General features: G+C 36.3%; 1 protein-coding gene across 2 annotated transcripts in view; it reads left to right on the plus strand.

Annotated features, from left to right (window-relative positions):
- Nucleotides 1–16,003, plus strand: part of ARHGAP42 (Rho GTPase activating protein 42) — a 325,984-nt gene that overhangs the window by 103,706 nt on the left and 206,275 nt on the right. For both annotated transcript variants that reach the window (XM_086678623.1, XM_086678622.1), the window contains exon 3: nucleotides 1,381–1,442. In XM_086678623.1, the coding sequence (XP_086534749.1) occupies nucleotides 1,381–1,442 (62 nt within the window). The remainder of the gene's footprint in view (nucleotides 1–1,380; nucleotides 1,443–16,003) is intronic.

Raw genomic sequence — 16,003 nt, forward strand, 5'->3', positions numbered from 1 at the left:
AGCGTACTCTGTCTCTCTCTCACTGTCTCTCAAAAATAAATAAAAACATTAAAAAAAAAACCTTAAATGGACATAATTTTTGCCTTCACCTTACTTGTTTTATTAGTTTTATAATCAAAACATTCCAACTTTAGTTATATTAAGTATAAGGTATAGAAATTGATGTGGATGAATTACTGTCTTACAATTGCCATTTGGGACTATACATTTTTAAAGAATACGTTACTGTAATTCTTGACTTACATTTTGGTTTATTCTCCCAGTGTTTCTAGGAGTATTTGATATTTTCTCCAAGCCAGGGCAGTATAGTTTCAGGTAGCTTTCTAAAGCAGTGATTCTTTAGAAAGCTATCTGAACTTGTGATGAGCACTGGGGTTTGTACCTACATGATGAATCACTAAATTGTACACCTGAAACTAATATTACATATATTATAATTATTATATTGTATGTTCACTAACTGGAATTTAAATAAAAGCTAAAAGAAAAAAGAAAACAGTGCTTCCCAATTTTAATATGCAGACGAACACTTGAGGATCTTATTAAAATGCAGAAACTGAGATGAGGCATTAGTCTGTATTTCTTTTTTTTTTTTCAACGTTTATTTATTTTTGGGACAGAGAGAGACAGAGCATGAACGGGGAAGGGGCAGAGAGAGAGGGAGACACAGAATCGGAAACAGGCTCCAGGCTCCGAGCCATCAGCCCAGAGCCTGACGCGGGGCTCGAACTCACGGACCGCGAGATCGGGACCTGGCTGAAGTCGGACGCTTAACCGACTGCGCCACCCAGGCGCCCCTGTCTGTATTTCTAACAAGCTCCCCAAATGCTGATGCTGGTAGTCCTTCCAGACACACTTACTACCCAGGGTCTAAACTAACTTGATATCTGAGTAATACAGAATAGAGAATCTGGTTTTAAGTATCTGTAACTATTGAGCTTCTAGATAGAAGTCAGTAACAGACTTTGCATTACTGGCTGCTAATAAGTACATCTAAATTGTACTGGATTTATTGCTTCTTAGAGATTTAATATATTCATTATTTGTAGGATTCTGTTTAGAAGCAATTTGAGTCATAAACTTTTATTTATTAATATGTTTTATACATTACATACATATACTGTATTTCCTTAGTGTCTTTAAAGAAAAAATGTTATACTCTATATGTGCTAAATTTTAATTTTCAGTATGCAAATATCTGTTATCTATAGCTGTTAGTCATTGAGATCTTATTATGTATGGTGTTCTATGCTTATAGAAACATAAAACCACAGAATATATACATATTTATAACTAGCTTCATTGTAATGTTTATTCCTGTGTAATTAGATGTTAACAATGGAAAGTGGTTAATGCCTTTTTTTTAAATCTTCTAAATAGCTCAGTCACTAAAGGAATTTGCAAGACTACTCATTGCAGTAGAAGAAGAAAGGAGGAGACTGGTAAGTCCGTTCCCCGTTTCTTCAGAATAAAACTTTGGACATACTGAAAGAAAGACCAGACCTTCTGAATTAGACTTAGCCATACCAGACCCTATATTTGATAGATGTACTAAATGTTACAGAAAATATTTCTGTATGATTATGATTATCAATAATTTATGATTATCAATAATTTCTGTATGAGTGTGATTATCAATTATTGCTTATGATATATACCATTTCTGTTTATTTCAGGTGTAATTTCATCAGGTGTAAATTATATTCATTTTGTTTTCCAGTTAATTCTTTTGAGAATTAAAAATATTGAATTGTCATTAGAAACCCATTCTGAGTAACCTTATAAATAACTTTAGTGTTATAATAAAGATACATTCTAAGTATTAAAGACAATTCATAAAAGGAGCAAATAATTCTTTCTTAAAAAGGTGACATTTCAGTTGGGTCTTAAAGTCTGGCAGGATTCTGTTTGGCTGGGAAGAGTGGGGAAAACATTTCAGGTTGATGGATTAACTTAATGTGGCAGTATCAGAGGATAGTTACCATAATATATTTATCCATTTACCAATATAATTTTTGTACCCATTTTGTTAAAATTTCTGTGAAGGCCTCTGTCTATGACCCTCACTTCCCATTTGTATATGGGAAAATTAGTACATTTCCCACAGGATTGTCATTTGCAGCAGCACATGGCACATAGTAAGTATTGATGGTAATAAAGATGTTGATTGTCTCTTACAGCGAGGGTTCCAGTCTTGTTTAAAATGCCATCTTTATCACTGGCTTCATCCTGTTGGGGAATTATGTATACACATATGTATATATGTGCATTAAATGTGCATTAAATGTGGTGTCATTCTGCTAATTGGATAAGGAGAACAGTTTCAGGAGGATGGCCTTGGCACAGGGAATGTTGCCTGAGCTAAGGAAGAATCACACAACCATTACTTGGCAGTCATATAATGAACTTGAGAAGAGGTCACAGGGTGGAAGAAAGTACTGTATATATTTGTAGAATAAGGCAGATAGTTCTCAGAGAGTATTAGAAGATTGACTGGTAGTTTTGGTCATAAGTAGGGTGTAAGAGGTGGGCTAAAAAGTTTTGGTGTGTGTTACAGAAGAGCAAAATTGCTAGTTTTTGAAAAGGATGGGAGAACCAATGTGGGATTTAGGAGAGATTAATTTGGTGGCCATGTGAAAGATAGATAAGGTAGACTGTCAGGGATGACTATATTTTTTTAGGAAACATCAGCCTACAATGGTCTGGTCCCAGTACAGTGTAATCTGTGCTAGATACATATGAGCCATTATGGGAGACTTACATCCTTTCTGGGGAGATCAGAAAAAGCTTTTTTTCTGGAGGGAAGTTTGATTGGAGTCTTAAGACTAAATTGTATACTTTTAAGTACTGTATGCATAATCTTCAGTCCAGTTTCATGAACTATGCAATAGAAGTCCAAGTTTAATGGGGAAATGTGAGTAGGAGGTATCTTATGGCCCAGAGAAGAGCTGATGATGAAAATGGGAAAAAGTGGTTAGGGAGATGTGAAAATAGAGTTTTAAATGGTGTGGAAGCCAGGGGAATATACGATTTAGGGTTGAGTGAGGTTGTTATTCAAATCCTGTGCAAGTACTTCAGGAGAATGATCAATCAGCTAGCATGAATTATTGAAAGAATATGGGAAAGTGTGTTGTAGTTTGCAGGAGTGAAAAGAACCAAAGAAATGTAAGGGTAGTTTATAGAAAGAGTTTAGAAAGGCAGGAGCAAGTTATATAAGAGAAAAGGGATTATGGTTAGTGATAATGGGCCATTGAAGGTGGACATCATAAATATGTCAAGGAAAGACTAATTACCATGCTTTCATAGATTTTTCTAGCAATACCCAGAGCCATGGATGAGCAGTAAGAATAGTTGGGAGGCCAGATTCAAGGGGTGGGCACAGAAGATGTGCTGGATTACAGGGACATGGGTTTGTATAATATGAAAATGGGTCTTGACTGAGTATAGCAATAACTGAGGCAAGAGGTTATTGATGGCCTTAGAAAGCAGAGGGCAAGCATGACTACTTCACTATGTTGACAGTTCACTAACAATAAAAGAAATTCTGAGACCAGGAAGTTGTGATCAGGAGTAGGAGTTGAAATATGCTGAACTTAGCAGTGGAGTTGGTCCAGATAGTGATGAAGTTAAGATGTGGCTAAACAGGAAGACAGACTTTAGGAATCTAGAAGGCTAAGCTTAGAGGTTTGGATGTTTTATGAGCAGAATCTTGAGGTCATGCAAGATGGTGACTGAAGAAAGGACAAAGACCAACAAGAAAAAGTGGCTGAGGAATGTGGTAGAATGTCTTATAGGCAGTGGAAATGGAGATTGAAACACCAGCTGTTAGGTCTTCATTTCTGCCTTTAGCCATGTTTCTCATGTTGGGGCAAGGAGGAAATTCTGTGTTCATGAGTGAAGTCGCATTGCAGGTTTTGATTGCTTTACCTATTGTTTTAGAGAAGTTCTGACATAAAGAATGCAAAATAATGAAGAAAAATCTACAGGTAAAATCCTAATGGATTGCATGCCCAAAAAAGATTATATAATTGTAATTATTAAACACACAAATCTAAGTATTGGAATAAACACTTTCAGTTATATGATGCTACTACAACTGAAGGTATATCTGTTAGCAGATTATGTGCAAAGATGTGCTGAAGAATTTATTTTTTATTAAAAATGTTTTTTTTTAAATGCTTACTTATTTTTTGAGATAGAGAAAGCACAAGCAGGGGAGGGGCAGAGAGAGAGACAGAATCTGAAGCAGGCTCCAGGCTCTGAGCTGTCAGCACAGAGCCTGACGCGGGGCTTGAAGTCATGGACTGGGAGAGCATGACCTGAGTCCAAGTTGGACTCTTAACCAACTGAGCCACCCGGGTGAAGAATTTCTTTTAAAAATTATTACTTCATTTAGGAAGAAGAATATTTTAAGTGTACTAAAAGTATAAAGGAGTTCTGTAATTGATACACTCATTTAATTGTTTTTTTTATGATAAGTCGTGATTTATTTTATATTAATTGAATTTGGCCACAACTTAAATATGTTAGAACAGTGACTAAAAAATAAAATCACAAGATGATAGAAGACACCTAATGGTTTACATTCTCTTGTTTCCAGTGATTTACTGTACTTAGTAAGATGAATACAACATCTAGGTAATCTAAAGGCTGTTTGCAGGGGCTCCTTGGTGGCTCAGTCAGTTAAGCATCCAATTTCAGTGCAGGTCATGATCTCACGGCCCATGAGTTTGAGCCCCTGCATTGGGCTCTGTGCTGACAGCTCAGAGTCTGGAGCCTGCTTTGGATTCTGTGTCTCCGTCTCTCTTTGCCCACCCCCCACTCATGCTCTGTCTCTCTCATTCTTTCAAAAATAAATGAACATTAACAACAACAACAACAACAACAACAACAACAACAACAACAAAAGCAAAGTCTGTTTGCAGAAAAAAAGCCCAAAGAAATACAGATTTTTTTTTTTAATAAATGGGACTCTTCTTAGTTCCTTACTAACTTGAAGTATTGAGTTAAAAATTTCTGCCAAAGCCAACTAAAAATGCAGTTTTAATGCAACAAAAAAAGTGACTCGGAGATGGAAATAGGAAATATCCATTTCAGAAACTTTTGAGAATATACTTTATCCTGTCTCATACTTCTTACCGGAAAAATAGGCTTCCATGATGCAGTATTTTTCAGTATGTTAACTGACATCTGCCATCACGTGGCTACGCAGGAACAGCCTTTTAATGACACAAATAGAAGAAGTAATTTAATAGCCCTTTGTAATGGCCTAAGTAAAATGCCTATTTACTTATAGTGAGGTTACTGTTATTGATTAGTGACATGGGCTCTTTTTTTTTTTTTTAAGTGCATCTTTATTGGAAGTGTTAAAATTTTTCCCCATAGAATGTAGCACTTTAATGATTAGAGATGTCCTAGATCATATGTCCTATTTTAAGGACTCTGAGCCTGTCTCCAGTGCAAGGAGGGGCATTTAAGCCATATAAACTTCATGGTAAGGTCTCTTCAGTTTTCATACCACCACAGGAACTGCTGTATTTACTTCAGATGACAGCTAACCTGGCTGTGCAAACACTACTACTTTAGTCCAGGCTGTTATACCAAGAGAACACCCTAGCATGAAATGTTCATTGAAGCCTTATTGGTATTGAAATTCTGAATTTGACTCTTTGCCTTAAGGCCTATGGACTTGACATTCCCTCTATCTGTATCCCTGGAATTATACTCTACTTATCATTCTTTCCTTCTCAGTATTCACTCTCATGTTCTCTGTTCTCTATCCCCACTGGCTTTCTTTCTACTCCTCTTAATGGTCTCTACAAGCTTCTTATGGACTTAGACCTTTGTATTGTCCTTTACTCTCTCTTGAACAGCCTTCCTCTGCCTTGTCCTGATCCATATCCTCTCAAGACTGGTTCCATCTTTTCATTCACACTTGAGCCCATATACTCCCCTGGAGGTCTGCACTTTCCATACAGCTTGAATTAGTCCCCTTTAATCCTTGTGTATTGTGACAGAAATACCTGCTGTGATGCAGTTTGCATTCTACTGGGCAGACATTAAACACATTATTTCTGATGGTGGTAAGTGCTAAAAAGAAAAAATAGTGCATTTGGTCGAAGATACTGCCACTTACTGAGATGAAGAAGGTGAGGGGAGAAAATAGTTAAAATTTGAATCTACTTAGATGCCTAAGTAGATATCTAAGTAGATGTGTCTAGGGAGCATCTGGATATATGAGTCTGGAGTTCAGGGGAACATATAAATTTTGAAGTTGTCAACCTGTAGTGGGAATTTAAAGCTATGGGAATGTATGAGATCACCGGATCTATGAGTGTGTAGACAGAAGAGAAAAGGTAGGAGGATTGAGCCCTGAGGTGCCTTGAGTCCAGACTTTGGTCAGATAAGGTAGAATCAACAAAGGAGATTTAGATCAATAGGAGACCCAGGAAGAAGCTGTTTGGACAGCTTGCTCAAAGTCCCATTTATTCACATGGTTGTAATAGAAATGTGGGATGATAATAAATAGAAATGTATAGTATGTGGACCCAGTGGCTGCAGGGGTCTTCAGGCTGGAGGGTCTCCTATATTTCTCCTCTCTCCCTCACCCTGGGCTCCTTATGTTCTGGGTACTCCGAGTCCCTTTGACGAATATGGAGTGTGTGTGTAGCAATACAGATTTTTTTTTCCTTAGCTGTATCTTTGTTACCAAATGAGGAAGCCATAGCTTCAGAATATTTTAGCCAATGTTTATATTGAAGAATTTGTACAAATGAACTTATTTCTTAGTGTTTTCATTTTGATTAACATAAGAAACTTATTATTTTTTTTTCCTTTTAACCATTAGCATACACAACATTCACATTTGACCTGTGTTAAGTTACAGAGTTTGCTTTAGGTTTCCCAGGATTTATATTCTTTCTATTCACTGTTCCAATCAGTCTTTTTAATCCTTGTGTAATGGAAGTATTTTCCTGAAGTGGGCTAGGTGTCTGGGTATTACTTTACACAAAAAAATCATGAGGGTCTGGGAGGGGAAATTTATAACCTTAAGAGTCATTTCATTTATAAGAGTATTTAAAGCCTCTATATTCCTTTCTTACATTTTTTAAAAGTTTAAGCAACCCAACATAAGGATTAATAGGGGGTACAATCAAAACTGGCCTTTCTCTATGTTCTAACAAAATTAGATATTTATTAAAAAACGAAAAAAATGTGTCAGTAATATGAATTACTTGGTTATTAATACAAGATTTTGAGCTGTTATGAGTCTCAAGATATTTAAAAAAATATGTGATGCTTAATACTTCAGACACTTGTCATATGTGGCTATTGAGCGCCTGAAATGTGTTAGTTATTATGTGGTTTGCATTATATTTCTATTGGGAAGCACTGCTATAGGTAATAGCTGACCTGGAGTGTTTTCAGGGTACCAGGTACTGCTACAGTTACTTTATATTTTTAACTAATCTGTACAGAACCCTCTGAGGTGTATGCTATTAATATACCCATTTTAAAGAAGAGCAAACTCAAAGACACATAACTAATAAGTGGTACTGTGGGGATTTAAACCCCATCTGTTGGGGGGCACCTGGGTGGCTCAGTCGGTTGAGCGGCGGACTTCGGTTCAGGTCATGATCTCGAGGTCCGTGAGTTAGAGCCCCGCGTCGGGCTCTGTGCTGACAGCTCAGAGCCTGGAGCCTGTTTCAGATTCTGTGTCTCCCTCTCTCTGACCCTCCCCCGTTCACGCCCTGTCTCTCTCTGTCTCAAAAATAAATAAACGTTAAAAAAAATAAATAAATAAAAAAACCCCTTCTGTTGGGTTCCAGAGCCTTCACATAATCCATAATGTTAAAAACTAAGATTATTTAATTAAAAATTGCATAATAGCAATAGCAAATATGTATTGTTAATATAATATGTGAGATGCTCTGGTGTTTTAGGCATATTATTTTAATGTCTTACAAAATTTAGGGAAGAAGACAGGCATTATATACTTTGAAATTGGATTAATTTTCAAAGTTTTCATCATATTTAAAGAGGCATGTATTTCAGCACAACCTCAATCCATCAATCAGTTGACATTTCCCACATCATGTTTTGGCATGTGGGAGCCAAAAATATGCCATAAACCAATTTATACCCCATCCCCCAATTTCACTACCAGTAACCCCATGCTCATCACCATGTTTGAGTTAAGGATTCATGAAATTTGAGAATGTTTTAAATATCGAAAATTGCATGTCCTTATTTCTCTTGATTAAAGATGATTTCCTTTATTTACCCTTTTGTCATAAATTTCGTAGTGGCTAGTTAACACATACACAAAAAGAAAAGGTGGTTGTTGAGAGTTATCACAGCTTCATATTAACCATTTCTCAGGTTGACTTATTTTTAGTTCATTAGACAAGAAATAAACTTTCTTTGAGTAAAATTCATTATTTTAGTCTGAAGGACTTGAATAGGATAATTGCTAGAATTTCAGAAAATACTTAACAGTTTTCATAATTGGGAATTATGTCTTTTGATTTTAAACTGAAAAAGATGTGGGACACTTAACAACTGGAAATGTCTGTCAAAATTCTAAAACTTTCTCTTAATAGGTATAATACAATGGTCAGACAGTGAAGCCTACCCTGGCAGGCTGCTTTTTAGCAATTTCGCTGCTGTTGACACATCTACGCCAGAGAATAAGAAAGGGGAATAAAAAAGATAAATCTGAGAGTTGATGGTTGTGTTCCTTATTAGGTCTTGAAAAAGAATACTTGGAAAGATGGTTGTATTTTCCTTAGTAAAATTAAGGTTTCTATGCTGTTAGAAGTATTGCTGGCATGGCTAGCAGGCAGCAAAATTAGCTGGTGGAAATTTAAAAGTGTATTTGTATTTTGATGTATCAGTCTCACTAATACCTGGATATGATTTGTGAGTGTGTGTGTGTGATTGATGCTATTTCCACAGCTGGTATTTCATGGGTATATATCAAATTTCTAGATTGAAAGATTTATAAATGAATGCATGATTCTAAGTATCCAATCTTTATATTTTTCTGTTTCCCAAGGTCCCTTTATTTTCTTAAGATTAAAACCTTGACTGTATGGTAGGATTTAAAAGAAAACTTTTCCACCAGACAGTGGTATTTTAACAATTAATTTGAAATAAGATACTGGAATAAAAAACTTACATGTTTTTTTTTTTTTCTGTCCAAATATAAGCTGAAATTGAAGATTAACTTTCTGGTTTTGTTACTTTGGCATGACTCTTTGGGTGTGAAGGTTTCTGTTGCTTAAGGCTGTCACTGTCCACATGAGCTGCAGTAGCCTGCTGCTGGACATAGTGCCTGCACTACCCATCTCTGTCCTTCCATTTCCCATCTCCAGTTCTTGCATTTTCCTGCCTCTGCCTTTTATCCCAGTTGTATAGCTTTCTTTACTTTGGAATCTTACCATTCCACATCATTGAAATACTTCTATTTTTTACCTTTGCATTTTCAAAAATACCTTTACTCTAATGTTGGCCATTGTTTTTCAGGATGTGCTAATCTTTATTATATTTATAAACCATGTTCTGATTTTTTTAATAGGAAGTACAGAGATACTTTGATATTATAAAAGATAAAAAATATATAAAGTCATTGTGTAACCATCCCACCAAAGTTATTTAAGACCTGTATGGGGCATTTTATTTTAAAGGGCAGAGAAAATAAAGTAAGTAGACATAATGTAGATTAGAAAAACATTAGTAAAAGATATCATGAAGAGAAATTTAAATAATGTATCAAAGCTAATGGTTGGAAAATATCAGGTGACAAACCAGCGAGATACTCAGAAATAAGAGATGGAGGTATTCTTCAGTGAGAATGTTTTTGTCCTTGTTTGTAATTAAACCATAGTCATAGTGTTCATGTACTACCAAAGAAGTTACAAATTTAATTACAACCAGGAGAAAAGAGAATGAAAGCTTTTTCTTAAAATTTTGAGATAATTACAAATTCGCATATAATTATTAAGAGTAATATAGGAATCCTGTGTATTCTTTACCCAGTTTCTCCTTTTGGTAACATTTTATAACAGTAAGTATAAAAGCTTATTAATATTTTACTTTAAGTTATAATACTGATTAAAAATAAGAAATTATTCAGAAACTTGCCATTTGTCTTAGAACCAGAATTCATAATTGAAACACAAAAGTCTGACTGTTAGTGGATTCTTACCAAGATGCCTTGTGTTATTTCACATTGCTATTTCTTATTTGTGTGTCACTTATGACATTCATTTGCAAGGCAAACAGACAATTGGTGGGGAAGACTGTGGGGTATCTCATTTATCTGTGGGCAACACCATGTTGCATGTGATATTCTGGAGCAGCTAGAATCATAGACTGAGGCCTCTACGAGGCTTTTTGCCTTTCATTTGCTTGTCAGCTTTATTCTCTTAGTTAGCTTCTTCCACAAGGTGAGTACTAAACATTGCCACTATACCTTGTCGAAGTTCTGTCTGGAGAGGACCTGTCCAGTTTCCCATGGTAAAGTAAAAAACAAAACAAAACAAAACTTTAAAATGAGCTCTGATTGGCCCAGCCCAGGTCACTTAAAGACCCTTGACCCAAGACTAAGGGGACAGAGTATGTTGCATGTGTTCCTCTGAATATCAGGACTATTTTCAGAAACAAGGGAATTATTGTGATTTGGAAATTACCCAACTCTTGTATATTACAGCATAGTAATGGCCTTAAGAAATTTCCAGTTAACACTGTCATGTGAATACAATACTATGGCAGTGAATTGTTTCTGAAATTTTACAGGAGTTAGAAAACGCAGTGTTCATTCATCCAAACGTTAGAAACATTCACTTTAAAAATCAGGAAATAGAGGAGGATGTACACTATTCTTGCTTAAATTCTATATTATTTTTGAAGGCCCAAGCCTGTGGAGTAAAATAAAACCAAGGGCATATAACAGCTAAGAGTTAATTTTGTTTATTTCACTGTATCATTTCTTGATGTTATTATCCCCACATAGAAAATTCTAAATCTATAGAGAACTTATTAGAAATAAGAGTCTGTCTAGGTTGATAATTATAAATTAGATTGTTGTACACCATCACACATTCTCACATTTCAACAAAAGAACAAGCTACTTAAGAATAACTCAGCAAAAGATGTGTGAACTTTTGTGTATAAAATTACAAAGCTTTATTTTAAGATATTAGAGGAGAGCTAGATAGAAAAAAAAAATACAGTGAGTCAGTTAAAAAGAATGATTTTAGACAACTATGCTAGACAAGAGACCAGAGAATTTACTGTAACAACCCAGCTTACAGAAATTTGATTAACTAGTTACTAGTGTAGTGGTAAACCACAGGCTGCTCCTAAAGATAGTATATTTTCTTTTTTCATTTGGAAAATGTGGTCACCCTATGAAGACCTCGCTTTAACCATATTTCCATATTCCTGCCAGTCTTTTGGATGTTTACGATAATTTCAGCAATACAAACACTGTTTGAAAAACTGAGGTATTCTCCATTTGTATAACCATATCTAACTATTTCTGGTGACAGAAAAGTGCTCTACATAGCAATTACTGTATTTCTATTTAAGTCTCTCATGTCAAAATAAAATATCCCCACTGATCTGGAACTTTTCATTCTCTTCACTTTATAGTTCACCCACAGTGTAATTTCTGCTCACCACATGTAACAATACTACTTAAGCAATGAAAATAAAATGCATTTTCCATAGTCAGCATGAAACCAGAGTGCAAAGTTGGGAAAGTCTCAATTCCAGTGAATTGTTGACATCAAGGAAAGCCCTAAGCTCCTCATGATTTTGTTTTGTTTCATTTACAAATGAAGAATGGTCTGCATTTCCCAAAGTGTGAAATGGATACCTTCAATAGTGTATTAGATGTTAAGTATTTTATGAATGGACATCTTACATTTTAGTAGTTCCATATTTATTTTAATGTGTATTGGATAAAGAACAACTCTGGATTTAACATAAATTAATGCTTGGGAGGGAGCTTAGTAAAAGAAGTGGATCAATTTATAAAATGTGGGACATGAATGTGGCCAAAATCATGGAAGTGCTATGTGAGGGAGTGAAATTTGGGAATCCATGGAATAGGTGTGATATATATGCTTTAAATGTCTGTGGTTTGGTTGTCTTCTGTTACTGTATACTCTGTTAAACATTGTCAACAGCTACCTCCAAGTTCACTACCTCATTTGTGGAGATTATATTAAAAAAAAAAACTATTCCCCAAAACTATCTGATTTCTTTTTAGTTTCTTCTGAAAGAATAAGCATTCATATAGTAAACACATTAATGATAGGTTAAGCCAGATTATGAAAGATTGAAGCTCTCAATTGTACAATTTAGGTACCTTTATAGCAAAGCAAGTATAGACCAGTATGCATAGGATAGTTTCATTTTTATTTACAAAACAAGACGTGTAACTTTCTACATTGCTATCTTTCCCAACTATTTCAGTAATTTACTCATATATTACTCTTCTCCAGGAGCCAAAATAGAGTTGTGGGCAAAAGATTCCTGTCTTCTAGTTGGCAGAGATAGACATACCAAATAAGTGAGTCAGTAATAGAGTACTTACTACTCTGGAACTCTGGAAAAAGGAAGATAAAGGAGGATATGTTTTAATGTGTTTTAATGGTGTGTTTTAATGATGTTAAGTGTGTAATTGGAGTATAGGTATGATTTAATGTAGGATAGTCAGGGTAGGCCTCAGTGATTAGTGTCATTGAAGCAGAGACCAGACAAAAGAAAGAACAGTTAATCCTCTAATGGGAGGTCTCTGATAAAAGTGCTTTTTAAAAAATTTATTTAATACATTTTTTAAAAGTTTGTTTTTGAGAGAAAGCAAGTGGAGAGGGACAGAGATAGAGGGGGACAGAGGATCTGAAGCAGACTCTGTGCTGATAGCAGTGAGCCCAAAGTAGGGCTTGAACTCACAAACCATGAGATCATGACCTGAGATGAAGTGGGATGCTAAACCCACTGAGCTACCCAGGCACCTCTATTTGTTGATTTTGAGAGAGAGAGAGAAAGTGGGGGGAGGGGAAGAGAGAAAATCCCAGGCAAGCTTTGCCCTGTCAGTGCAGACCCAGGGCTTGATCTCACAAAGCCTGAGATCATTACTTGAGCTGAAACCAGGAGGTGGACGCTTAACTGACTGAGCCACCCAGGCACCCCAGAAGTGCATTTAAAGTAGCTCACACAAGGGGCACCTGGGTGTCTCACTCAGTTGGTTAAACATCCAACTTTAGCTCAGGTTAGTGAGTTCTAGCCCTGCATCGGGCTCTGTCCTGACAGCTCAGAGCCTGGAGCCTGCTTCGGATCCTGTGTCTCCCTCGCTGTCTGCCCCTCCCTTGCTCATGCTTTCTCTCTATCTCTCAAAAATAAATAAACAGGGGCGCCTGGGTGGCTCAGTCGGTTAAGTGGCCGACTTCGGCCCAGGTCATGATCTCGCGGTCCGTGAGTTTGAGCCCCGCATCGGGCTCCATGCTGACAGCTCAGAGCCTGGAGCCTGTTTCAGATTCTGTGTCTCCCTCTCTCTGACCCTCCCCCGTTCATGCTTTGTCTCTCTCTGTCTCAAAAATAAATAAAAAAACGCTAAAAATAAATAAATAAATAAATAAATAAATAAACATTAAAAAAATTAAAAAAAAAATAAAGTAGCTCACGCAACTCAATAGAAAGTGCAAAGACCGTGAGGTTGGAGAGTGTTTTGTGTGTATTTAAAGAACAGCAAAGAAGCCAATGTGGTTAAATCTCATGAGCAAATGGGGAAGTGGAAGAGGTGAAGCGAGATAGGGTGGAGTGATGGGGGGATGTGAAGAGTCTGTAGGGCCCTGTAAGAAACTGGACTTTTGCTCTGAGGAAGGTTCTTTCAGAAAATGGGTGGCGTGGACTGATACAGGATTACCCTGACTGTTGTGTTATATACAGCATAGAGGAGAAGGCTGAATACTTATCTCCTAACTGGGGATATGAGTCAGGATGCTGTTTTAGTTATTTCATTAGGTAAGAGTCCACGGTGACTTGCACCAGGATGAAAGTGGTAGAAGTGATCAGATTCTGGGCTTATTTTAGAGTTGATATCAGTAGGATTTGCTGATTGATTAAATATGGATTGTGGAAGAGATGAGGCAGCTTTGCTTCATAGGAATGGTTTCTCTACCTTGGCAGTGTTGACATTTGGAGCCAGTTAAATCTTTGTTAGGGACTTCAGTCCCTGTGTGTTGTAGCATGTTTAGTGATATCCCTGGCCTCTACACTCTTCATGTATCCCTCACCACCCTCCCATCCCCCCACCACCACCACCAAGTTATAACAACCAAACATGTCTTCAGACATTTTGTCCCTTAGAGGGCAAAGTCGACCTGCTGAAAACCACTTATCTCAGGCTTTTGTCCTGATAGGGATCCTCAGATGGAATGGTCATGGTGGGGGACAGGTATGTGTGGTGGGTATTCTCAAGAATTTCATTTCAGACATTTTAAATATTAGACAGTCAGCTGGAGGTTTCAGGAGAAGTCAGTGCTATAAAAGAAATGTGGAGACCATCAATTTATAAGTGGTATTTAAATTCACTTTTGAGTTTAGATGAGATTATGATGAGAGAAAGAATAAGTAAAGTGATGAGATTCAATTGACAAAATTATAACTATGTAAAGAATTTTGAGTTAATGATTCCATGAAGAGAATACCTATGAGTAACATTAATATTAACAACTTTGTGTTTTTCAAAAATTGGGGCAAAATACACATTATTTAATTTACCATCTTACCCATTTTTTAAGTGTACAGTTTAGTAAGTATACTCATTATTTTGCAGCCCATCTCCAGAACTTTATCATCTTGCAAAACTGAAACCCTGTGCCCATTAAACAACTCCCCAATTCCCCTCCCCTCAAGCCCTAGCTTCCACCTTTCTACTTTCCTATTTCTATTAGCTTGCTACTCTAGATACTTCATGTAAGTGGAATCACATAGTATTTGTCTTTTTGTGACTGGCTTTTTTCACTTAGCATAATGTCCTCAAGATTTATCCATGTTGTAGCATGTGTCAGAATTTCTTTCCTTTTTAAAACTGGATAATAATTCTCTGTGTATGTGTGTATCTCACATTTTGTTTATCTGTCCATCTGATGATGGATACTTGGGTTGTTTGCACCTTTTTGGCTATGGTGAATAATGCTGCTATGAATGTGGTTGTGTAAATATCTCTTTGATACCCTGCTTTCAATCCCTTTTAATCTTTTGAGGAACCATCATGCTGTTTCCCATAGCAGCAGCACAATTTTACATTCCCACCGACAGTGCACAAGGTTCCAGTTTCTCTTCATCCTACCTAACATCTACCCTAACACTTTTGTTTCCTTATTTTTTGATAGAAGCCATCCTAATGGGTGTGACAGCTTTGGGGTTTAAGTTTGCTTTTAGATATGGTTGGGGTGGGTAAGGATATATATGCTTTATATCCATGAATTTAAAAGGTTAACAGACAATGAATGTTTTAAAGTAACAGGAAACTGTTTCAGAATACACTGATGAAGAACATACTTTATGGTAGGGCAGAAAATGTCAAAACATCAACCTTTTTTTAATATGTGTTCTAAGCTGTTAAATGACCAAGAACAATGATTGTAGTGAGAACAAGAGTGTAATCTAAAGTATGTTTATACATGGATAATTCAGTCATTTGAAGGTTCATTATTTTAACTGGAAAGATTTAGGTAACAGTAATTTTCTTTACCTTTTATTATTTATGGACAAATGTTTAAAATGTTGCACTGCCAGCTCCAGAAAATGAGAATAATTTGATATTTTCATGCAAAGTTCTCTTTGTTTTGTAACTGAAGCTTGAAAGGAGGTAAGATGAGACACACTGGGGGATGATAAAACTGGGAGTTTAGGCAGCTTCACAGGGTCTGATCATTGCCTGATTGAGCATGTGGTAACATGTAGAAGGCTAGGCTTAGGACAA

Source organism: Puma concolor, chromosome D1 (genome assembly GCF_028749965.1).
Source record: "Puma concolor isolate L17-30 chromosome D1, mPumCon1.1.hap2, whole genome shotgun sequence".
NCBI lineage: Eukaryota > Metazoa > Chordata > Mammalia > Carnivora > Felidae > Puma > Puma concolor.